Source organism: Urocitellus parryii, chromosome X, assembly GCF_045843805.1.
Source record: "Urocitellus parryii isolate mUroPar1 chromosome X, mUroPar1.hap1, whole genome shotgun sequence".
Lineage (NCBI taxonomy): Eukaryota > Metazoa > Chordata > Mammalia > Rodentia > Sciuridae > Urocitellus > Urocitellus parryii.
The window spans coordinates 4,581,579-4,601,660 of NC_135547.1; the positions used below are offsets into that span (position 1 = coordinate 4,581,579).

Genomic DNA, 20,082 nt, shown 5'->3' on the forward strand with positions numbered 1-20,082 from the left:
TCTGAGATCTGCTTCCTGAGTCCAGTGCTCGTTTGCAAGCAAAAGCATGTGACTCCATGTGCCCATGCCAGATGGGCAGAAATCTTGAACCAGATCACACACTATAGGAAGAGGGGAATACAGCACCTCCTAATAGGTATTTCTAAGGTCTCCAATCTAAAGAAAAGGGACAAATAGAACAGGACCAGTATTTTTGCAGCCATCCAAATCTCTACATACCATTACACCAGTGGCTCCTCTCTTCTGCCTCAGCCCTACTTTCATTTAGAGGAGAGGAGACAGGCTGAGAATCGATTCTGGTCAGTCTATAGGTAGGAAGCACACTGCACTCGGAACCCTAGATGAAGCTACCTACCTTCTGTGAGTCACTGGATTTTTCAGATTTAATTATCTTCACCCATAAAGGAGAATGATAAGAATAACCTGTCCCTTCTGGCCCAGAGTGGTCAGCAAGCTCAGAAGGACTACAGGGCATGTCATCTCATTGGGGCCTTAAAGAGCAAGTCATTTAGTAGCATTAATTAGCTATACAAGATAAGCAAAGAGTATGCTGCCCCTTTCTCTCATCAACTGTTCAGGTAATGCCCTTAGTTCCCCTTTTTGTCCAGGAGCTGCTCACAGCTGAGGGAATCTTTGCAACTTCAGTGGGGTATAGACTGAGATAGAGCTGACATGGGACATGTAACCTGAGTCCTGACTGTATGCACACTCTGGAGGACTCCCAATTTACAGATCTAATAACTTTGAGATTCTCACACTAGTAATCAATTGACCTACAGATCTGGGGAAAAAATCAAGATCTTAACTTCAAAGGGAAGGACCAACTGTTCTGCCTCCTGTTGAAACTCCACACACAAACTTCAGACTGGATGCCTTATTAACTTTGGATAGACACCCAAATGTTCAAAAGGCAAAACTCCTCTTTTTCCCACATCACAAGTCATTAATCAATCATGCCACTGAATGAATGAATAAATGATGCTGAAAAGGTGTTTGCATTGCTGAGTTCTGATGACCACTTTTTTTTTGCAAGGTGAAATTTTTATTATGTTATCACAAGAAATTGAGAGAATATTAAAAATGCTATTATAGTTAACTGATGACCACTTTTGCCTGATATCTAACTCAATGTTTTGTGGTTTTCGACATGCTTTAGATCTAAGAGACACAGAGTATGGTGATGAGGATAGCAGATGCTGAGATCTGCCACTTTCCTAGGTTTGTGACTTTGTCAAATTGCTTAACCTCTCTGAGCCTCAGTTCCTTGCAGAGAATAATAGTCTCTTCCTCTCAGGGTTGTCACGAGGATTACAGGAGATAGTGTACCCCACTATCTATATTTGCTTAGCAAAGTACCTTGCACCTAGTGAATGGCAGGTATTCCTGCCTTTAGTTCATTTGAACTCCATTCTCAGAAAAACTCTGGAGCTTTTAGGAGCAGATGGAAGACCAGAAACTTGGTCTTAGGGTAGAATAGCTGTCACATCAGATGCATATATTCCTGCAATGGGGCTCTCAATTTATTTATACATAAATCCCAGAGCTGTTCAAAAGAACTTTCCTCTGGGACAGATAGAATTTTATTTCAAGACTCTGACTTAAGATGTGCATTTTTTGTTAGTTTGTTTCCCAGGAAAGAACAAGAGAACCAGTTCAGCCAAACCTGAAGCAGATATCTATGTTAAGGTTGCTTTCAGGATGAGAGGGAGTGGTGCAAGCAATGTGTTTCTAGATATCCATGGTTTTGTGAATGCAAGGTGCAGATCCTTGGATCTTATGAAGCATCAGAAAAACAACACACAATGAAAGCTTCTGGAAATGCACAGCTAGATCCTACAAAGGGCCTCCCTCTGCTGCTCACATTCTAGGCCCTGAAGTAACTTCTTTGGTCAACAGGTTTCTTGATGAACTCAGAGGTCATTCTGCTTTTAATCTGTCAATCTCTGTCCTTCATTTCTTAAGAATCCAGCTGCTGAGATCCTCAGTGTGTGCAGCAGAGTTCAATTTTAGCACAGGGTATCTTCCTGAGGTATCACAAATTGACCAAACACTAAAATTCAGCTGCTCTCACACCTCACCAAGAGCTGCCCCTGCTGCTCAATGATGGAAACATCACTTGCCCAGCCCAGCCAAAGGTGCAGGCTCTCTCTGTGTCATCCCCTTTAGAGACCATATGTCTTCCAAGAAGACAGATGTGGTTTCAACTGTAAAGATGACTTTTCTGAGACAGCTGTTTTCTGAGTCCTGAGGCATACTTTTTGGATCCCCTTAACTGGGGCAAATCCTTAGTCTTCTAGGACAGTTTGGCATTTTGAAAATGGGTCACTCAGAGCCAAGGATAGAGAACAAGGTGTGACATGGGGGAGGAAGAAGGACTGATTGTGGTCAAGTCCAAGGTGTGACTTTAAAGCAACGAATGTGAAATCTTGGCAAAGCTTACAAAGGGCACTAAAGGCTATCTTCCAGAAAAGGCCAAGCATGAGGAATGACAGCCTCTCCAGAGTGAGAGCATGGCTGGTTGCTCCAAGGACTCATTCTAAGTACAATTCTCCCTGGGCATTGTGATCTACACTGCTTAGACTGAAGCAGTTACTTATGTGTTACATTTTTAAAAAAAAAATATTGGTGGAGTGGGAGAGGACAAGGAGAAGAAGACCCCTACAACTACAACCTGCTTACCCTTTTCTCCTAAGATTTGGCCCAAGTGAATGAAAACAAGTGGGAAATGAAGAGGCCGTGTAAAGTCATGCTAAAACTGATCAGGAACTCTGGGGCCACTATCAGAGATTCTTCATTTACATACTCAGTTATTGACCATAAGAGAAAAGCATGAAATAAAAAGGGTAGTTAGTTAGGATGGAGGTTAAAAATCGCCTTCTAGAAGATACCTCACAAGGGGCTGGCAGTTTGGGGAACAGGTTGCTGGCCAAGTAATAGCTGTCATCTGACTGTCATTTCTGCCAGAGCTGGGATTCCAGTAAACAGAATTTTGTAAACATGTACACATTTAACTTCATAACACATTCTCAAAACATTGTTGGCAATGAGGGGAAAAAAGGAGAAGCACGATTCAATCACCCCCCCCACACACACACACCTGGGCACATATCAGTATCCTAAAATAAAGTACATTGCCCTGGGAATTGGAGAAGACAGGCCCTCTAATTATGTGAAAAGGCATTACCTCAGAGCCTAGGGCTCCTAGTTCTATGAACAGGAAGGAAGCAGACCCATGGCTCTATAAGAGCCATTTCCTCTCTGCTCTATTAATTTCAGAGATTAAGTAAGCCACTCCTTTTGGGCCCAATACCCTAAGATAACAGCCATTGTGTTTGCAGTGACTCCTTCTAACTGAGTTAATCTCACTAGACTGGTGATGTTTCAGGCTTTTATTGTCAAATTCAACCAACCCATGGCCCTCATGGCCCTATCTATCATTGTCTTGGACTCACAGAACTACCACTAGAATCAAAATGCTAAATTTCAGACACATGATTTCTGGATTCCTAGAGTGGAAAGCAAAATTTGTCCAAAAAGTTGTAAAGAGGACACTAGGACTACAGAGTTAAAAGGGAACCCCTCTGTGTTCCCTACTCACTAGCTTCTTTCTTTTAGTCATATTAGGAAGTTAATGCAAGACATCTAGTGCTTTCCATTCTGGCTGGTTTCTATCCAAAGGTAAAGGAAGATTTTCTTTCCTCTCACCTTTCATCCTTTCCTCAATTAAAGGGGTTCAGTGCAGAGATCACTGGACTGAGAATCCAGATTGAGCCTTGGAGTGTATTTCTAGCTCTTCCACAAACCCATGTGGGACAGGAGCAGCTCATTTTCTAGATCTTTTTCACATCACATTCAATTATATTTTGGGTTAGACCCCTGCCATCAAGTTTGCATAGAGAATTTCAATAACACATCTTATATTCAACTTTAAGATTAGAAGCATTCAACACCCCCCTCCCCCCATAGCCCATTTTCTGACCGATTCCTGGAGCTTTCTGGGCTCCTGACGATTTCCCACCATGGCGAAATGGGGAAGCATGCTCTTGATTACAAGCCGACTTTTCCAGTCATCCATTGTTTGACCTGCAATTTTATTCTTGATTCTCCAAGGCGCTTCCCAAACGACCTAGACACAGGGCTTAGGGAGACAAAAAGTACACTGTCTTTCAGATATGAAGATGAGACCATTGACCCCGTGAATCACAGACTTACACTCTGAGGACAGGTTTGTGTGGAGTCAGCCACATTCCTTTTTCCGTCTCTCTCCCCACCCCAGAACCCTTGTTGAGCACCCCCACCCCCAGTGATGAAGGGCACTTCTGTGAGGCAGTTGGTAGGGTGAAGTGGCAGTCTCTGGTCATGGGGCAGAGCAGGGTTTATTGGAGAACAGGGGGTGGGTGGAGGAGCAGCCTGATATGACTAAATAACACCAGGCACACAGATGAGGAATGTGGGCTGTAGGTCTCTCATTGCTTTTGAGTGGTATGCAGTGGGACACAGGGAAGACTCTTCCATGGTCTGGGACACAGTTCCTTTGTATGAAGAATATGGTGGTTGGATCAAGTGATGGCTTAGGGCTCCTTCAGCTCTGTGAGAGTAAGTATTAGGACCCATAGAGGAGCAGATATCAACATGGCCCTGCTAGCACCTAATCAAGTGTTCTGACCAATAGTTCAAAGCACAAAGTGACACTAGAAGGAAGCAATGGGTGCTGAAAGGAGCTCAAGAAACTCTGGTGAACTGGTTTACAGGAAACAAACTGAGCAGACTGTGACCATGGCTATTCCAATGTATGTGCTCTGTGATGGAGGAGCAGGCATACAAACCCAGGTAAAGATGTCCTTTCTTTTTGTTTTCCACAAGGTGGACATGCGATAAGAGCTTTGCTAAGACATTCTTAAACAAGAGCAGCCTGTTTTAACACAGATCTTCTTAGCAATATATTATGAGGCTCTAAAGTCTCAATGTCTGAACTTCTATCTCTATAAAGACAGAGTGTTTTTTTCCCATTCTCCCATTGAGTACAATTAAAATTTCTTGATCTTTTATATCAAACAAATAAAGACTCTTAAAGGTAGAAAGAAGGCAGAGTGGAAAGGAACCTTGGAATTTGAGGAGTTCCTTGGGTTTTCTTTTGCCTCATATATTCCAGACTTATTACTAAAGAAACCAGGGCTGGGGTTGTGGCTCGGCGGTAGAGTGCTCGCCTAGTGTGTGTGAGGCCCGGGGTTCGATCCTCAGTACCAGATAAAGATAAATCAAATAAAACAAAGGTATTGGGCTGGGGTTGTGGCTCAGCAGTAGAGTGCTCGCCTCGTATGTGCGGGACCCTGGATTTGATCCTCCGCACCATATAAAAATAAATAATTGAAATAAAGGTATTGTGTCCAACTTCAAATAAAAAATAAATATTAAAAAAACAAAGGTATTATGTACAACGAAAAGAAATAAATATTAAAAAAAAAAGAAACCAGCAACTCAGAATGCCAGTAGGCACTGACAAAAATGTCAACAAAAAAGTCTGCGCTTTCTAACCAGAGAACCAGGAAAGGGGTAACTTAGCAAGAAAGAAAATTTTTTAGATAAAAGTGCTCTAATTCAGCTGAACACCAGAGAAAACACTGCAGTCCCATTCCATCCCGTCAGTAAAAACCAATCAGGGATTCTAGACTCTACCCCAACTTGGCAGTAATGAGGCACTTCTCCACATCTCTGCTAGGGTGGTTATCAGTAGATGCCCAGTGGTGACCCAGAATTTTCATCCTTGCCTAGCAGAAATGAGGAGCCCCACCCTTTCTGACATTAACAAAGGTTAAATGGGGGAACCCATACTTCTATATCCACCTGGCAAAAATAAGATGGTGCCCCTCTTTCCCTGCCAGAGGCAGTATCAGAAGAAGTCAGGTACAACAGAAGATTGAAATAAGATCCACTTTTATAACATAACATCCCCAAATGTTCTGATTTCAAGAGAAAAAACACTTGTCATACCAAGAAACAAGAAGATTTAAAAATGGAAAGAAAAATATTATCAACAGATGTGTCACCAAGATGACACACAGATGTTAGAATTATCTGACAAGGATTTTAAAACACTAATCATTTAAATGCTTTAACCAACAATTACACCAAGCTTTAAACACAAAATAGAGAATGTCTCAGCAAAAAAATTACACACACACACACACACACACACACACACAAACACACATGAACCAAATAGAATTTTTAGAACTGAAAAACACAATATCTGAAACTTGATGCATGGGATAAAAAGGAGCACGGAAAGGACAATGTGGGAAAAAGTTAAGATGAAACAACAGAAATTACCCAATCTGAATGACAGAGAGAAAACAGGCCAGAAAAAAAGTGAACAGAGACTTGATGATATCTGGGATTATAAACAAAAGATCTCACAATCATGCCACTAAAATTCCAAAAGGAGAGGAGGGACACAGAATAGGAGTGAAAAAGTACTTAAAGAATTAATGACTGAAACTCCCCCAAATTTGGCAAAAGACATAAATGTGGAAATTCAAGAAGCTGAGTGAACTCCCCAAAGTATAAATGCAAAGAAATCCACTTAAAACAATATATCAAAATTTGTAGAGCATAGGTAAATGCATGCTAAGAGAGAAATTTATAACATGCTTACATTACACATGAGAAAAAGTTTAAAATCAGTAATCTAAACTCTCATTTAAAGCACTAACAAAAGAAGAGCAAACTAAATCCAAAAGCAAGAAGGAAGGAATTAATGAAGAAGCAAAATAAATAATATTTAAAGCAGAAATACAATAGAGAGAAACCCAATGGGAAAAGAGCAAGACAAAATTAATAAAATTGACAAACTAGTAATCTGACAATGAAAAAAAGACAAATACAAATGGCCAATATCTTGGGCTGGGGATATGGCTCAAGCGATAGCACTCTCGCCTGGCATGCGTGCAGCCCGGGTTCGATCCCCAGCACCACATATCAACAAAGATGTTGTGTCTGCCGAAAACTGAAAAATAAATATTAAAAATTCTCTCTCTCTCTCTCTCTCTCTCTCTCTCTTTCTCTCTCTCTCTCTCTCTCTCTCTCTCTCTCTCTCTCTCCCCTCTCTCACTCTCTCTTTAAAAAAAAAAAAAAAAACACAAATGGCCAATATCTTGAATGACTAAGTGAATGTTACCACAGAACCTGCAGGTACAAAATGGATAAGAGGATGCTATGAAAAACTCTTCACACAAAAATTTGGAAATTTAAATGAAATGAATTAATTATTGTAAAAGCACAAACTATCCAAATTATCCGATATCAAAAAATTGGAATATCCTGATATCACTTTGCACTCATGGGGATAAAAAAATACCACATTGCTGGCAGAAATGCAAAATGTTGCTGCTATTATGAAAAACGGTTTGGTAGTTTCTCAGAAAGTTGAAGAATTACCATTTGATTTCATAATTGCACTCCTAGACATATATGCCAAATAATTGCAAATGGGCATTCAAACAAATACTTCAAAGCAGATGTTCATAGCAGTACTAGTCACAAAAATCAAAAGTGAAAACAATCTAAATTTTCATCAGGGGATAAATGGATAAACAACATTTTGGAATATCCATAAAGTGGAATATTAGTTAGTTATAAAAGGGAATGAAGTGTTGCTGGGCACAGTGGTGCATCTCTGTAATCCCAGCAGCTTGAGAGGGTGAGGCAAGAGGATCAAGTTCAAAGCCAGCATCAGCAACTTAGCGATGCCCTCAGCAATTTGTCTCTAAATATAAATTTATAAATTTATAAATTAAAAAATTCAATTAAGTAATTAATTAAAAGGGCTGGGGGTATGGCTTGGTGATTAAGTGTCCCTGGGTTCAATCCTTGGTACCAAAAAAAAGGAATGAAGTATTGATATATGATACAACATGGATGAATCTTGAAAACATGCTAAATGAAAGAAGTCAGTTACAAAAGGTTACATATTATATTTTTTTTATATGAAATGTGTAGAAGAGGTAAATTCAAAAAGATGAAAAGCAGATTGGTGGTTGCCAGGGGCTAAGTAGAAGAGACACAGGGGAACTAATTGTTTAACAATTGGTATGGTGTTTTATTTTGTGGTAATGAAAATATCTAGGAAGTAGATATGATTCCATAATATTGTGGATGTTCTAAATGTCATTTAATTGCTATACAAATTTTGTCTTTATAAAAAAAAATAGTGCCAGGCACGGTGGTGCATGCCTGTAATCCCAGAGGCTTGGGAGGCTGAGGTAGGAGGATTGTGAGTTCAAAGCCAGCCTCAGCAGCAGCAAGACTCTAAGCAACTCAGTGAGACCCTGTCTCTAAATAAAATACAAAATAGGGCTGGGGATGTGGCTCAGGGATCAAGTGCCCCTGAGTTCAATCCCCGGTACCGCTCCCCACAAAAAAGTGACAACGTGAAATGCTGGTGAGGATGTGGAGAAACTGGATCACTCATCCATTGCTGGAGGAAATGTACAACTGTACAGCCATTGTGAAAAACAGCTGAGCAGTTTCTTTAAAAATGTAGCTACCAGCAACTGCACTGCTGGATATTTATCCAGAGACATGAAAGTCATTACCTAAGATGTCACTTTGGGGAAAACTGGGTGAAGAGTACAGGGTTCTTTGAACTATGTTTTCAACTTCCTCTGAATATCATCATTTCCCAATGAGGACCTAACTGCTATTAAAAAAAAAAAGAGTTCAGGATTCATATCCAGGGAGATCACTGATTCTTCTTAGTACTTCTGGGACATTTTCTACATAGCATTCTTTCTTCAAGCAATTTATACACATTTTGTACCCACCATTTTTATTTTCTAAAATTGTCCCACCCAGATCTTCCCTGTTTCAGGAGCCAAACATGAGACTTCAGCTGTGAACTGACTCCAATATTATGATCTAGAAACACCAAAGTGAAGACAAAATGGCACATAATATACAGCATACCCAAATGAAGAAGGAAAAACAAGACCACAGATACCGCAGAGGCCATCATGAACTCCCTGGCCCAGGCAGGCCCAGCATCTCCTGTCTGTGGGGGATGGAGCACCAGATCTCATTTCAGGGCTGGCAACACAAAACCTATCAACATCAAACAAACTGCCTATTCAGCTCTAAAGAAAAAAGGCCAAAAAAAAAAAAAATGCCGCCTTGGCTTTTAAAGACTCAACTCTATTGATTTCATGTCCTGCCCCTTTGTGGCCCCCAGAACCAATGCAAAGAGAACAGGTGGGGGGTAGTGGCCAGAGCTTTCTGAACAAAGGCCCAATTCTCTGGCCAGAAGTAGCAGCCTATTTCCTCACTACCACAGTCAACATGTTTGGGTACTGGCTGGGCCCAGAGCTGGGAAGCGAGGGAAGGAAGATTTGTAGGGTTTGACGGCTGAATGCACACAGACCAGCAGGATGAGATATTCCTATCCTCCAGATTTCCAGCCTGGATGGCAGGAGGAGGTATAGACCTGCTGATAGGCAGAGAAAGCTGCAGGAGTATTAATAGACTCATTAACCCATTGTCACAATCATGACCACTTTGGAATCTAATTACAGCAGATCACCCTGCTCTACAAGGGATTAACTGTTACTAATTACTATCTGCTGTGAACACTCTTGGTATTATGCTAGGGTATGGATCAAATAGGTTACCTTGGGCCAGGGAACTGAACCTGGGAAGGGCAGGAAGAGCACAGGCTAGAGACAGGCAGGTCAAAGGTTAAGAAGGTCAGACTTCTGGATGGCAGTATAGCTGGGACTTTGGAGCCCAAGGAGGAAGGAGGGCCTGAGGCAGGAAGGTGAGCTTCTTAGTCATGAGTTATGGAGCTGCTTAAACTTTGAGACTTGATTTCCTCATGTGTTAACATGCAAACTTCTGTACAGAAATGTAACCCCTACCTTTGAGCACTCGCTATGAGAGACATTAGGCTTAGCTGTTTACATACAGCATTTTACTGGTTCTTTAATAAGCTATAAGATGAATAGGAAGAGCCTATTGTACACATGCTCCCTCTGTGTCCCCTTTGCCCTTGGCAGGAGATATGTATTTAGTATTTGGCCCTACTTCTAGACTATCTACTATGTGGGGGAAGGGAGATGACTTTTCTGTGATGGTAGGCCCACAGAGTATTCAGAGCCCCCAGTAGAGTCTTAGGAACTATCTGCTGAATGAGTCTATGGGGTAGATACAAGCATGGGTAAAGGGCTTCACCAAAAACTGATAGTCACCCAGCATGGAGTTTAGCAATACATAATACATTGTTCAATATTTCTGTGCATTTGGAAGGACTGTTGACACAATGTAACAGCTGCAAGGCATATAATTATAGTCTTATGTTAATAAATATATCAATATTCTAAAATATCACTTTTGTTTTGAAAAATTTACTTTAAAAAGCACCAAGTGATGTAGAGAAATTAGAACCTTCTCACTGGTGGGAATGTAAAACAGTAAGTACAGCTGTTATGAAAAATAGCAATTCTACTCCTGGGTATATTCTCAAGAGAATTGAAAACATGTATATATACAAAAGCTTATACATGAATGTTCAAAGCAGCAATAGTCATAGTGACCCAAAATGGAAGCAAACCAAATGTCTATCAATGAATGAATGGATAAACAAAATGTGTTCTACTCCTATAATGGAATATCATTCAGCCTTAGAAAGGAAAGAAGTACCGACACATGCCACTATACGGATGAATGTTGCAAATATTGTGCTCAGTGATAGAAGTCAGCCACAAAGCAACACATATTATGATTCCATTTATTAAAACATCCAGAATACACAAATCCTCAGGGACTAAAAGTAGCTTAGTGCTTGCTAGGACTAGGGGAGGCAGGGAGAATAAATACTGACTACTCATGGATACAGTGTTTCTTTTGAGGGTGATAAAATGTTCTAGAATTAATTATGATGATGGCTGTACAACTCTGTGAATACATGAAAACATTGGATGGTACATTTTCAATAGGTGGATTTATGATATGTGAATTATGTTCTAAAAAGTTGTTCTGACTTCTTACTGTAATTCAGGATTTCAGAAGGATGTCCCTTGTAGAGAAACAATGAAGCAATCTTTTTTGAGTTTCAGGAGGCAAACAATGTTTATATCCTCCACATTAAGCAAGATTATCTCCTTTCAAAATGGAACATCAACATGCCCTTTCTCTGTTTTGCTACTGACACAGCAGTGCTGGAAACCTTCCCCAGTGACCCACATGCTCTCCAAACGACTTCAACTATCTTAGGCTCTCTAGTTGATCCTACTTTTGGCAATGCTGCTGCTGCTCCCTAGAAATCTCCAATCTCTACACCTTGGGTTTCAGAATTTCTTCCTGCTGTTGAGGTTACAAAAGATACACCTGCACACACATCTGGGTATTAACTGGCACTCTGTGACAAATCAGCTCAGCTCAAGATCAGTACTTCCTGGCAAATAGAAGTGCTGCATGTTCCCACACAGTGGTTTCAGATGACAGAATGCTGCTTCAAAGAAGCAACTATCTAAACCAACAAGCTGGCTAGAAAACTTATTTGACTCTAAAGTGGAACAACATGTATTAGCCATCCATTATGGATTTGGAGACTTTTTTGAACTTGGGAACTCCATGAAATGAAGGCAGACCAAGATCATCTTAGAGCAATGATGACAATGCTGGTCATCATGCTCCACCAAAGCTGAGAATTTTTGAGATCTCATTTCTTAAAAAAGAAACCAATTATTGGACTTGTTTAGCATCATCTTTTCTGTGTCATAAACATCAGACACTTTTAGGATTTAAAGAGACCTTGGATTTGAAGTGGCAATCCAAACTGGAAGGCCAGGCCAATGATGCTCTAGTTTCCCATGTGATAAATGTCTGCAAGCTTAGTTTCTCTAAACTTTTCTGTAGCTGATTATCAAAGTTGGGGCTGTTACAAGGTGCTGGGAAACTATTCCAGTAGCCCTTGTGGATCATCCTGCTCATAAATAGGTATACGTAAATACAGACATACACATCCTCTCTCTCCTTCCTGCCTCCACTCCTAGAAAGCACTAAACACTAGAGATCCTGGGGGAAAAGGGCTCCTTTTTTAAGTTTGGCATTATTCCCATCACTTTCAGTAGGTATCTGGCCCTACTATTTGTCCATCAAACTGGGCTTGCTGCTCAATTGGTCCTCGGTAGTTTCTATAATTGACCAGCAAAAGAAGAAGGAACAGTAGCTGGGCTATTCTTTCCTGCCCCTACTCACTGCTCAGCCATGGCCCCAAAGGCCACAGTGACTCCCCATATCCTGGATATGATTTTTAAAAATCTAGACTTGTCATACAGGAGTAAAAAGAAATGCTGAGCAAGGAGGGAGAAAAATGTTGGAAATTGTTTGGTTTTGTAGCAATTTCAGCTAGCAATCACCTCAGTGTAGAAACAGTTTGTAAACATGCTACACTTGGGCCCAGATGCCAGTCATAACAGCAGGTGGAGGCAGGCAAGTGCAGCTTTGCAAAGTGTTTTTAGCTGATGGTCTAGAAGCAATAGCAGGCTGAATATGGGGCTGGGAGTCAAGAGACATGGGGTCAACTTCCATCCAAAAGTTGCTTGACCCCTTTGAGCCTCATGTTCCTCATTTGCTATATAAGGCTGATTCCCTTGCTCTCACCCCTCACATGGTATATGTGAAGATAAAGTGAGACCTTGAATCTGAAAGCCACTTGGACAGAGGGGTGCTGTGTGCATGAGAGGTGTTGGGCGAGGGTATCCCCTTTTTGTTCTCCCCCTCTTCCACAGTAAAGCTCAGTTAAGGTCCTTGAATGTTAATATTGAAAGAGAAAACTAGAGATTGTAGGGTCTAACCCCCTTTGGTACATATAGGGAAACTGAGGCAGAGGCCCAGGAGCACATAATAGCAATGAATGATGGGAGCTGACTTTAGAGTTATATTCAATGAATTCTAAGGCAGGGCATGAACCCAGAAGGCTGGACTTGAATACAGACCCTTGATGCAATGTTTCCTTGAGTCCACATTCTGAAAGCACTGGGCAGAAGAAGTCTAATAAATCTGCAAGGCAGCCTCTCAGGCTGCCCAGTGCCTGCCTCTCCTCAAAGATGTGCCGGCATCATTGAGGTTTCAACCTCTCCTGCCAAGGCTCACAAGCAAGTTGCTTCATCTCTCTGAGTTTCACTTTCTCTCAATATACTAAAGAGCTTGGCCTGAAGGACCCTACAAGGCTAGCCAGCTGGCACGGTCTCCACATTGGTGACTAGCTTTCCTCTACAGTCATCTACCTATTATGATTCCCCAGCCAGCATGCACAGACAGACTTCCTTTCACTGGCTGCTGGAAAGAACCTAGATTGGCTCCAGATTCCTAGTGGGGCTAGGTGGAGTTTGAGGTCCCCTCTTTCCACATCAAGCCCAACACAAATGACACCACTCCCCAATTCTAAGTAAAGCAATCTCAGGGGATCACAGCCCTGCATCGTTAACTAGGACAATGCTCAAGAATTATTCATCAACCTCAGAACCCAAAGTATTCTAAAAACAAAGTGGGAAAAAACAAAGCCACAACTAAGAGAGAGATGTGGGCCATTGTCACTGGCATTGTGAGCATTATGAGGAGGTGGTCCCCATCTGATGAGAGGAAAATGTGCTTTCAGTACTTAATATGATGAAATAATTTCTCTCCACTTTTGGAAATACTGCTCTGCAAATATTTTAGATATTATTTCCCAAATGAATGAAAACAGTCAAGGCAGCTACCATCAGCTTGAAGGAAACAATCTAACTTTCAAGATATTTATCCATGGCAAGTTGGCAACAACAGCTATGGTTTCCAAAGAAAGTGGGAAAATTGCTGTGTATTTCAGAAATGGTTCCCAGACACTTTCCTTTGAGAACAGTCACCAAAATGCATGTAAGCAGGTGCTGAAAGCAAGTGTGAGTTTATAGGGAGCCATTCAGCGACACGACATGATAAATAGGCAAGACTAATGTTTTACATACAGACAGCTTTGGGCTTCTTAAAGGGCTTGCAAGGGAAAACTGACATGAAGACTTTCAGTAGGCTACCTTTGTTGATAGCAAGAGCTGATTTCCCAGTTAGAAGTATATAAATCTTTCTATTCCTATTGCCTGCTGAGTTCATCTATTTATCAAGCATGAAGTTCTAACTCTGTGCTCTAACTGAGCAAAAGAGAATCTGCTAAGTCCCAAGGAGATTGTAGATGCAAGTCACTTGACCTACAGCTTCAATCTATTCCCTTCCATAAGCCAGATGCTAATACCAAACAAGACACTTTTTCTTTTCTTTTTACAAATATTTATTTTTCTAGTTATAGGTAGGCACAATATTTTTATTTTATTATTTTTTTATTTTTATGTGGTGCTGAGGATCAAACTCAGTGCTAGGCAAGCACTCTACCACTGAGCCATGGCCCCAGCCCACAAGACATCTTTTCTTGTTCAAAATTCTCTTCTCTGAGTCAGAAGGAGAACATGCCATTGACTGGTGATTAGAACCAAGGAGGCTACATATGCAGTGTGCTTCAGGGTATTCCATCCTGCTCAGTGGCCCCTAGTCAGGTTGGTGCATCTGAGGAGACATCCTAAGTCAATCAGAAAGCCTGTAGGTCTAGCTTATCCTGAGCTTGATTTTTCCCATCATGTTTACTTCCTCTGGACTTAATTTCTTCTAGATCTAAACCACTACCACTTCTACCACTCCAAGAATCCTTCTTGCTCTAATTCCTTCCAGAATAAATACTTAACTTTACTTTTGGGTCGAATATAAACAAATTTCTGGGGTGGAAGGATTCAAATAGCTAGATCTTGAAAGGCATGTTATTTTGACACATTTCACACCTACAGAGTGACGGCTCTTTAATGGAATGTCATCTATTATCATTTCTTGGCCGTGGGCATAGTTGATTATGAATTCAAAAACACCCCAAATAAACACATTTGTACCAAGGCTTTGCAAATTTCATTCACCCACAAAGCTGCCTATGTCATACTGGTTCCAGTACTTATCTTTTCTCTTTTTTTCTTATACAAAGCAAATATGAGAGTGTTATAGATAAGGCATAAGGAAAAGAGACAAATTTTCCATTCTGTATTGTGGCAAAGTAAGGTACAGTAAAATCCTGTTAGCTATGAAACTTCGATGCATAAAAAAGGCATTGTTTTAATAATGCTTATCTTTTAAAGTGGTTAAGAAACCCCTGGTGGTTTATGAAATTCATTTCATACTCATTGAATAAATTGCTTAATGAGACAGTATTTATGCTGAGTTGCTTTCAGGTGGTAGAAGTTAGAAGGTGGACCCCACATATCAGAAAGGCCAAAAGGGTCTCTGCTTTCTGTTAAAACATTTTTCAATACTCAAACCATTTTTCAACATACTCAGAAGAATCAAAATGAAATTAATCCAAAGCTTGGTTTTCGATATGCAGCAGACATGCTGCCTACATGGTTTTGCACCAACATTCACTAAAAATCCCTGACGTTGGCATCTGGAACCTTGGGTTCAAGCCCCAGCTCAGGGAGGTCACTGGCTGCATGTCTTTAATTATGAGACTCCTTATCACTTCAGTTTTTTTCCTACTTGGAGACCCCATTTGTCATATGACTGATGTGAAAACTAGGCACCATGCTTCATGGGTAGCAAAAGGAGCACCTCAACCTTCCTGCCAAATAGGCCTTGGCTTGTAGTGGAACCTGAGATGATGGTGCTCTTGCTGGCAGGCCCAGCTCACTACTAAGTTACACTGAGATGGATATCAACCGACAGCCCCTAGTTTGTTCTCAGTCTACCGTTTTTCCATGCTACAGTTGGGCAGATGGGTCCAGGAACCAAATGTAACATTTGTCTTGTTAAATTCAGTCTTGAGCTCATCAAGATCTCTTTGGATCTCAATTTCATGCTAGAGAGAATTCCTCATTTTCTGGCACTATGTCAGAAGCAAATCTGGTTAGAGCAATTTCTCAATCTTCATTTAGATCACTGGGAAAAAGGAAAGCAGGAGGGAGCCCCAGTACTTGCCTCTTAATTTCTCTAAGGGAAGACATTAATCCATTATCCATGACCTTTGGATTCAGTCCTTTAATTGGTTACACAACCACATAACTGAGCTGTAAATGAGGATTTCATGACAGATGCTGCCAAATGCTTTGCTGAGGTCCAAAGATGCCTTCCTGCTTTGCTCTGATCTACCTGCCTAGCTAATTTTCCAATAAAAAGGAAGCCATTCTAACAGAGCGAGCTACTCTGAATGAGCCTCCACTGGCTCTGAGGGATTTCCCACTCTTTTTGCTCCAGCTTTGGCTTTAGACTCACTTTTAACTGGCTTCCTTTTGTAAGCCCTCACTCACTATTCCTTTTTCCTGGAGCCACATCAAGCAAACCATAGGTACACAAGATATTCAGTTTAAGAAATTCCTTTGTGGAAATGTGGAAGTGCCTGCCCACTTGGTGGTCTACGGTTTGGTTTTGCAGTTCTGTGTGAATTCTTCATGATCTGTACTGAAGGTTCCCATAGGTGCTCTCTTTCTTCCTCAATGCCATGGTCTGTCATTCACTGTCTGCAGTGACCAGATAGCCCTGTCACAATCACTTCACCCATTAGAATCTTCTATCACTTTCAGGTTAAAGACTATTCCAGAGCAACACTCATATGATGCTTATATAGGGGGGAGGAATTCAAGAAATACCATGGAGGACAAGTAAAGGGTTCCAAATGAGTAGTCAGTGAACCAAAAGACATCTCACATGATTTCTCAAAAGTCCTTGAGTAGGTTGGAGAGGTAATTTGAACATCCACAGGAACTAGAAATATTCCTGTGTAAGTGGTACTGGCAAGTGAACAACTCAGACGTTTCAAAGTCAGGTTTGTGATGAGTCAGGTAGTTAGAGGAGTGTTGTGATTGGAATATAAAAGTATTCTTCTTACCTTACAAACAAACTCATAAGGCTATCTGAGAGAAAGAACAAGCAAGAGAGAATGAAAGTTGGCTATGATATCAAATTAGTTGGGGAAGTTGTCACAACACTATAAAGGCTTGAGACAAAGTTCATCAGTCCATGTGAAGTCCATGGGTCTAAGCTTGAGATGGCAACAAGATGTACAGCTGGAGCAGTGGAAGAACAGGCCAGAGGAATACAAAAGGTTATGGATGGGCAGGGAGGTGTCCAAGGATGGGAACCCATCTTAAAGGACGCAAGAGGGAAGCAGCCAATGGAAGTGAAGAAATAGATTGCAACATCTGTGTGGATGGCTGAGGGTTAGGAGATGTCAGGAAGGTGACGGGTGCTGGGTGAGGGCACAGTGCAAGGAGGATTGGGGAAAGTTCACTTGTCCCACAGTTAATAATGGGTTAGTGGAGAAAACAGAAATCATTCCCTCTTACACTCATGGTTATTTTAATGACTTTTGTTGTCAGGCCATGAGTCTCAAGGCTTCACACATTGATTTTAACTAAAAGTATCAATCAGACCCCCATCCTAGTATTGTCCATATGCTGACACTAAGCTTTTTCCTAATCAGTGTCTGATTCCTTCTAGGAAAATCTGTATAATCACACTATACCATTTTACTTTCAGAACATTTTGTGTAGCACTTTTAAATCCTTGACTTTTAATATGGTTCTAGATCATATGGTTTTAATTACTGAATTTTCATTCCCTAAATTTGACTAAAAATAAAGTGATTTGCAAAACCAATGGGCCAGTTAAACAAGGTGGTTGCAATTCACTGGCAGCCTGCCTGCTTTTCCTGTCAATAAGTTCAGTTTCTGCTCCACAGCTCTCAACAAGTAGCTTGCTGATACCTGGGAAAGAAGGGAATAGGCCAGAGAAAAAGGTGTGCGGGCTGGGTGTGGTGGCACATGCCTGTAATCCCAGCAGCTCCAGAAGCTGAGGCAGCAGGATCACGAGTTCAAAGCCAGCCTCAGCAGTTTAGCAAGGCACTAAGCAACTCAGTGAGACCCTGTCTCTAAATAAAATACAAAATAGGGCTGGGGATGTGGCTCAGTGGTCAAGTGCCCCTGAGTTCAATCCCTAGTACAAAAAAAATAGTCTGCAGCAAAGGGGCCCACTGGGAACATTTGTGAGGTAATGTTGAGATTGGGGCAGTGCTGGGTGTGGTGACAGCATCCCAGAGGTATGATAGACAGCATCTAAACAATCTCTGCTCTACCTCGTACATATGTCCTCTCTTCAACCCAAGGCTCAGCCAGAGCTCCTCCTACTACTTCAGAGGCCAAATCCAAGAGGCACCATGCATGCCAAATGCTAAAATGGCTTTACAACTGCCAAGATTGCTCCTAGGCACAGGCAGTGGTAGCAAAGCACTTACCCAGCAAGGCAACAATTCATCATTTTCTGTAAACCTGATGTTGTCCCAGCTCAGACCCAAGAATTGGGGTCAGAGTTATCAGTGCTGATAACATTGCAAGGGGAAGGGGCAGATATGATTTACAGCCAGCTCCTTAGAGCCTCAAAACCTCTTTGAAACAAATGAGCTCAGGGTTCTGTCCCAGAGGAAGGAACTTTGAGGAGGGTGATGGGGCACTGCTCAGGCCAAGTCATACCCAGCTAGCACATTGTTATCTCTGACTTTCTTCCAGGGTGAAGGTACTCCTCACTTTTAGAACAGAGGGCCTGGTCCTGACTCTTGGACTTTTCTTGAACTTTTCTTGAACTTGACATCTTGACTGCAGGAGAAGATTCAGACTGCACCATCCTGTGAGGCAGTGTAACCATCCATCATGGAATCTGACACCCGGTAGTCTGAATTCAAATCTTAGCTTTGCTACTGATTAGCTGTATGGCTTTGGGCAAAGTAACTCAACTTCTCTCCTTTTCTGTTTCCTCATCTGTGAAAGAGAGATGCTACTAACAGAATCTGCCTCATTGGGCTGTGGTGACAATCAAAGGTATGATATCTCTAATGTTCGTAGAACAGTTGCTAGTACATGGTAAACCCCACCAAATAGTGACTGGTGGCACCCTCTTCCCCAGGGCCTCCATTTGAGTCCTGGCAGCAGTTATCTTGGCCCTGTGACCACAGCTACTGTTTGGAATGCAATTTTGTCCAAAAAGCAATGTGGATTGTTTTTCTGTTCTGTCTCTCCTGACTACAATAAGAGCCCTATGCTGAATGCCCCATTCCTAGAAGAAGGCCTGGCATGTGGCAGGTACACAGTGACAAAAGAAAGAGTGGGTACAGGAATTCCCTCCTTGTGGTGCATGACTCTGGAAAGAGTGCCAACATTGAAATAATACTTACTTCAGGGCTAAGGGTATAGTTCAGTTGGTAGAGTGCTTGCCTCACATGCACAAGCCCTGGGTTCTAATCCGTAGCACACCACACACAAACACACAAAATACTTGCTTCAGTGCAAATACAGTTGGGTGTCTGAGAGCAAAACACACGTAAAAAGAAGTGAACTTGCATCAGATATCCTACTGTGAGAGTGACAGGAGCTGGCCCAGGAGTCAAAAGGTGAACTTTGGGAGACTCTGCACACACCATTTCTATCTCCATTATAGGAGCCAATTTCTCTAGCTTAAAATGTTCATTGTAAACCACACCCCGCAAAAAACATGTGAAACTTATATTTAAAAAGACATTTTGGAAAACAGGTACATTTTGACAGGAGCAGTCTGAAATTGCCACAGGCATAAACACACATAAATTGATACTATTTGGTTTGTATCTGAGAGCCACAGGCAGCTCAGCCAGCTACAGCCAACTATTTTATCTGAAGTGCATCTGTCATGCTGTACCCAAGAAAATGAACCTGGACTAGTCAAGTGGATAGATACTAATTTTACTACCTTTGCTTCCAGAAGCTGTATTTCATTTTGGCAGCAATGGTTCCATCCCTGACTCCTTATCACCTTGGAGTTATCACTACATTGATGTCCCAGAGCTCCCCAAGCCCTTCATGTCATATCTCTCTTCAAAACCTTTTGCAGGCATGGAGTACTTAGCAGGAGCAAGCTTCCCCACGAGACCAGAACTGATCAGACAGGCAGGTCTATGATCACTTGCCTTCAGGCTTTTAGCCCTCCCTTCTCCCATGTCTG

The 20,082-nt window shown here is 41.5% G+C and overlaps 1 protein-coding gene across 1 annotated transcript in view; it reads right to left on the bottom strand.

Moving 5' to 3' along the window:
- Window positions 1-20,082, bottom strand: part of Mamld1 (mastermind like domain containing 1) — a 100,344-nt gene that overhangs the window by 46,838 nt on the left and 33,424 nt on the right. Inside the window, exon 2 of the mRNA XM_026403534.2 lies at window positions 3,980-4,138. Coding sequence (XP_026259319.2) covers window positions 3,980-4,075 — 96 coding nt within the window. The 5' untranslated portion in view covers window positions 4,076-4,138. The remainder of the gene's footprint in view (window positions 1-3,979; window positions 4,139-20,082) is intronic.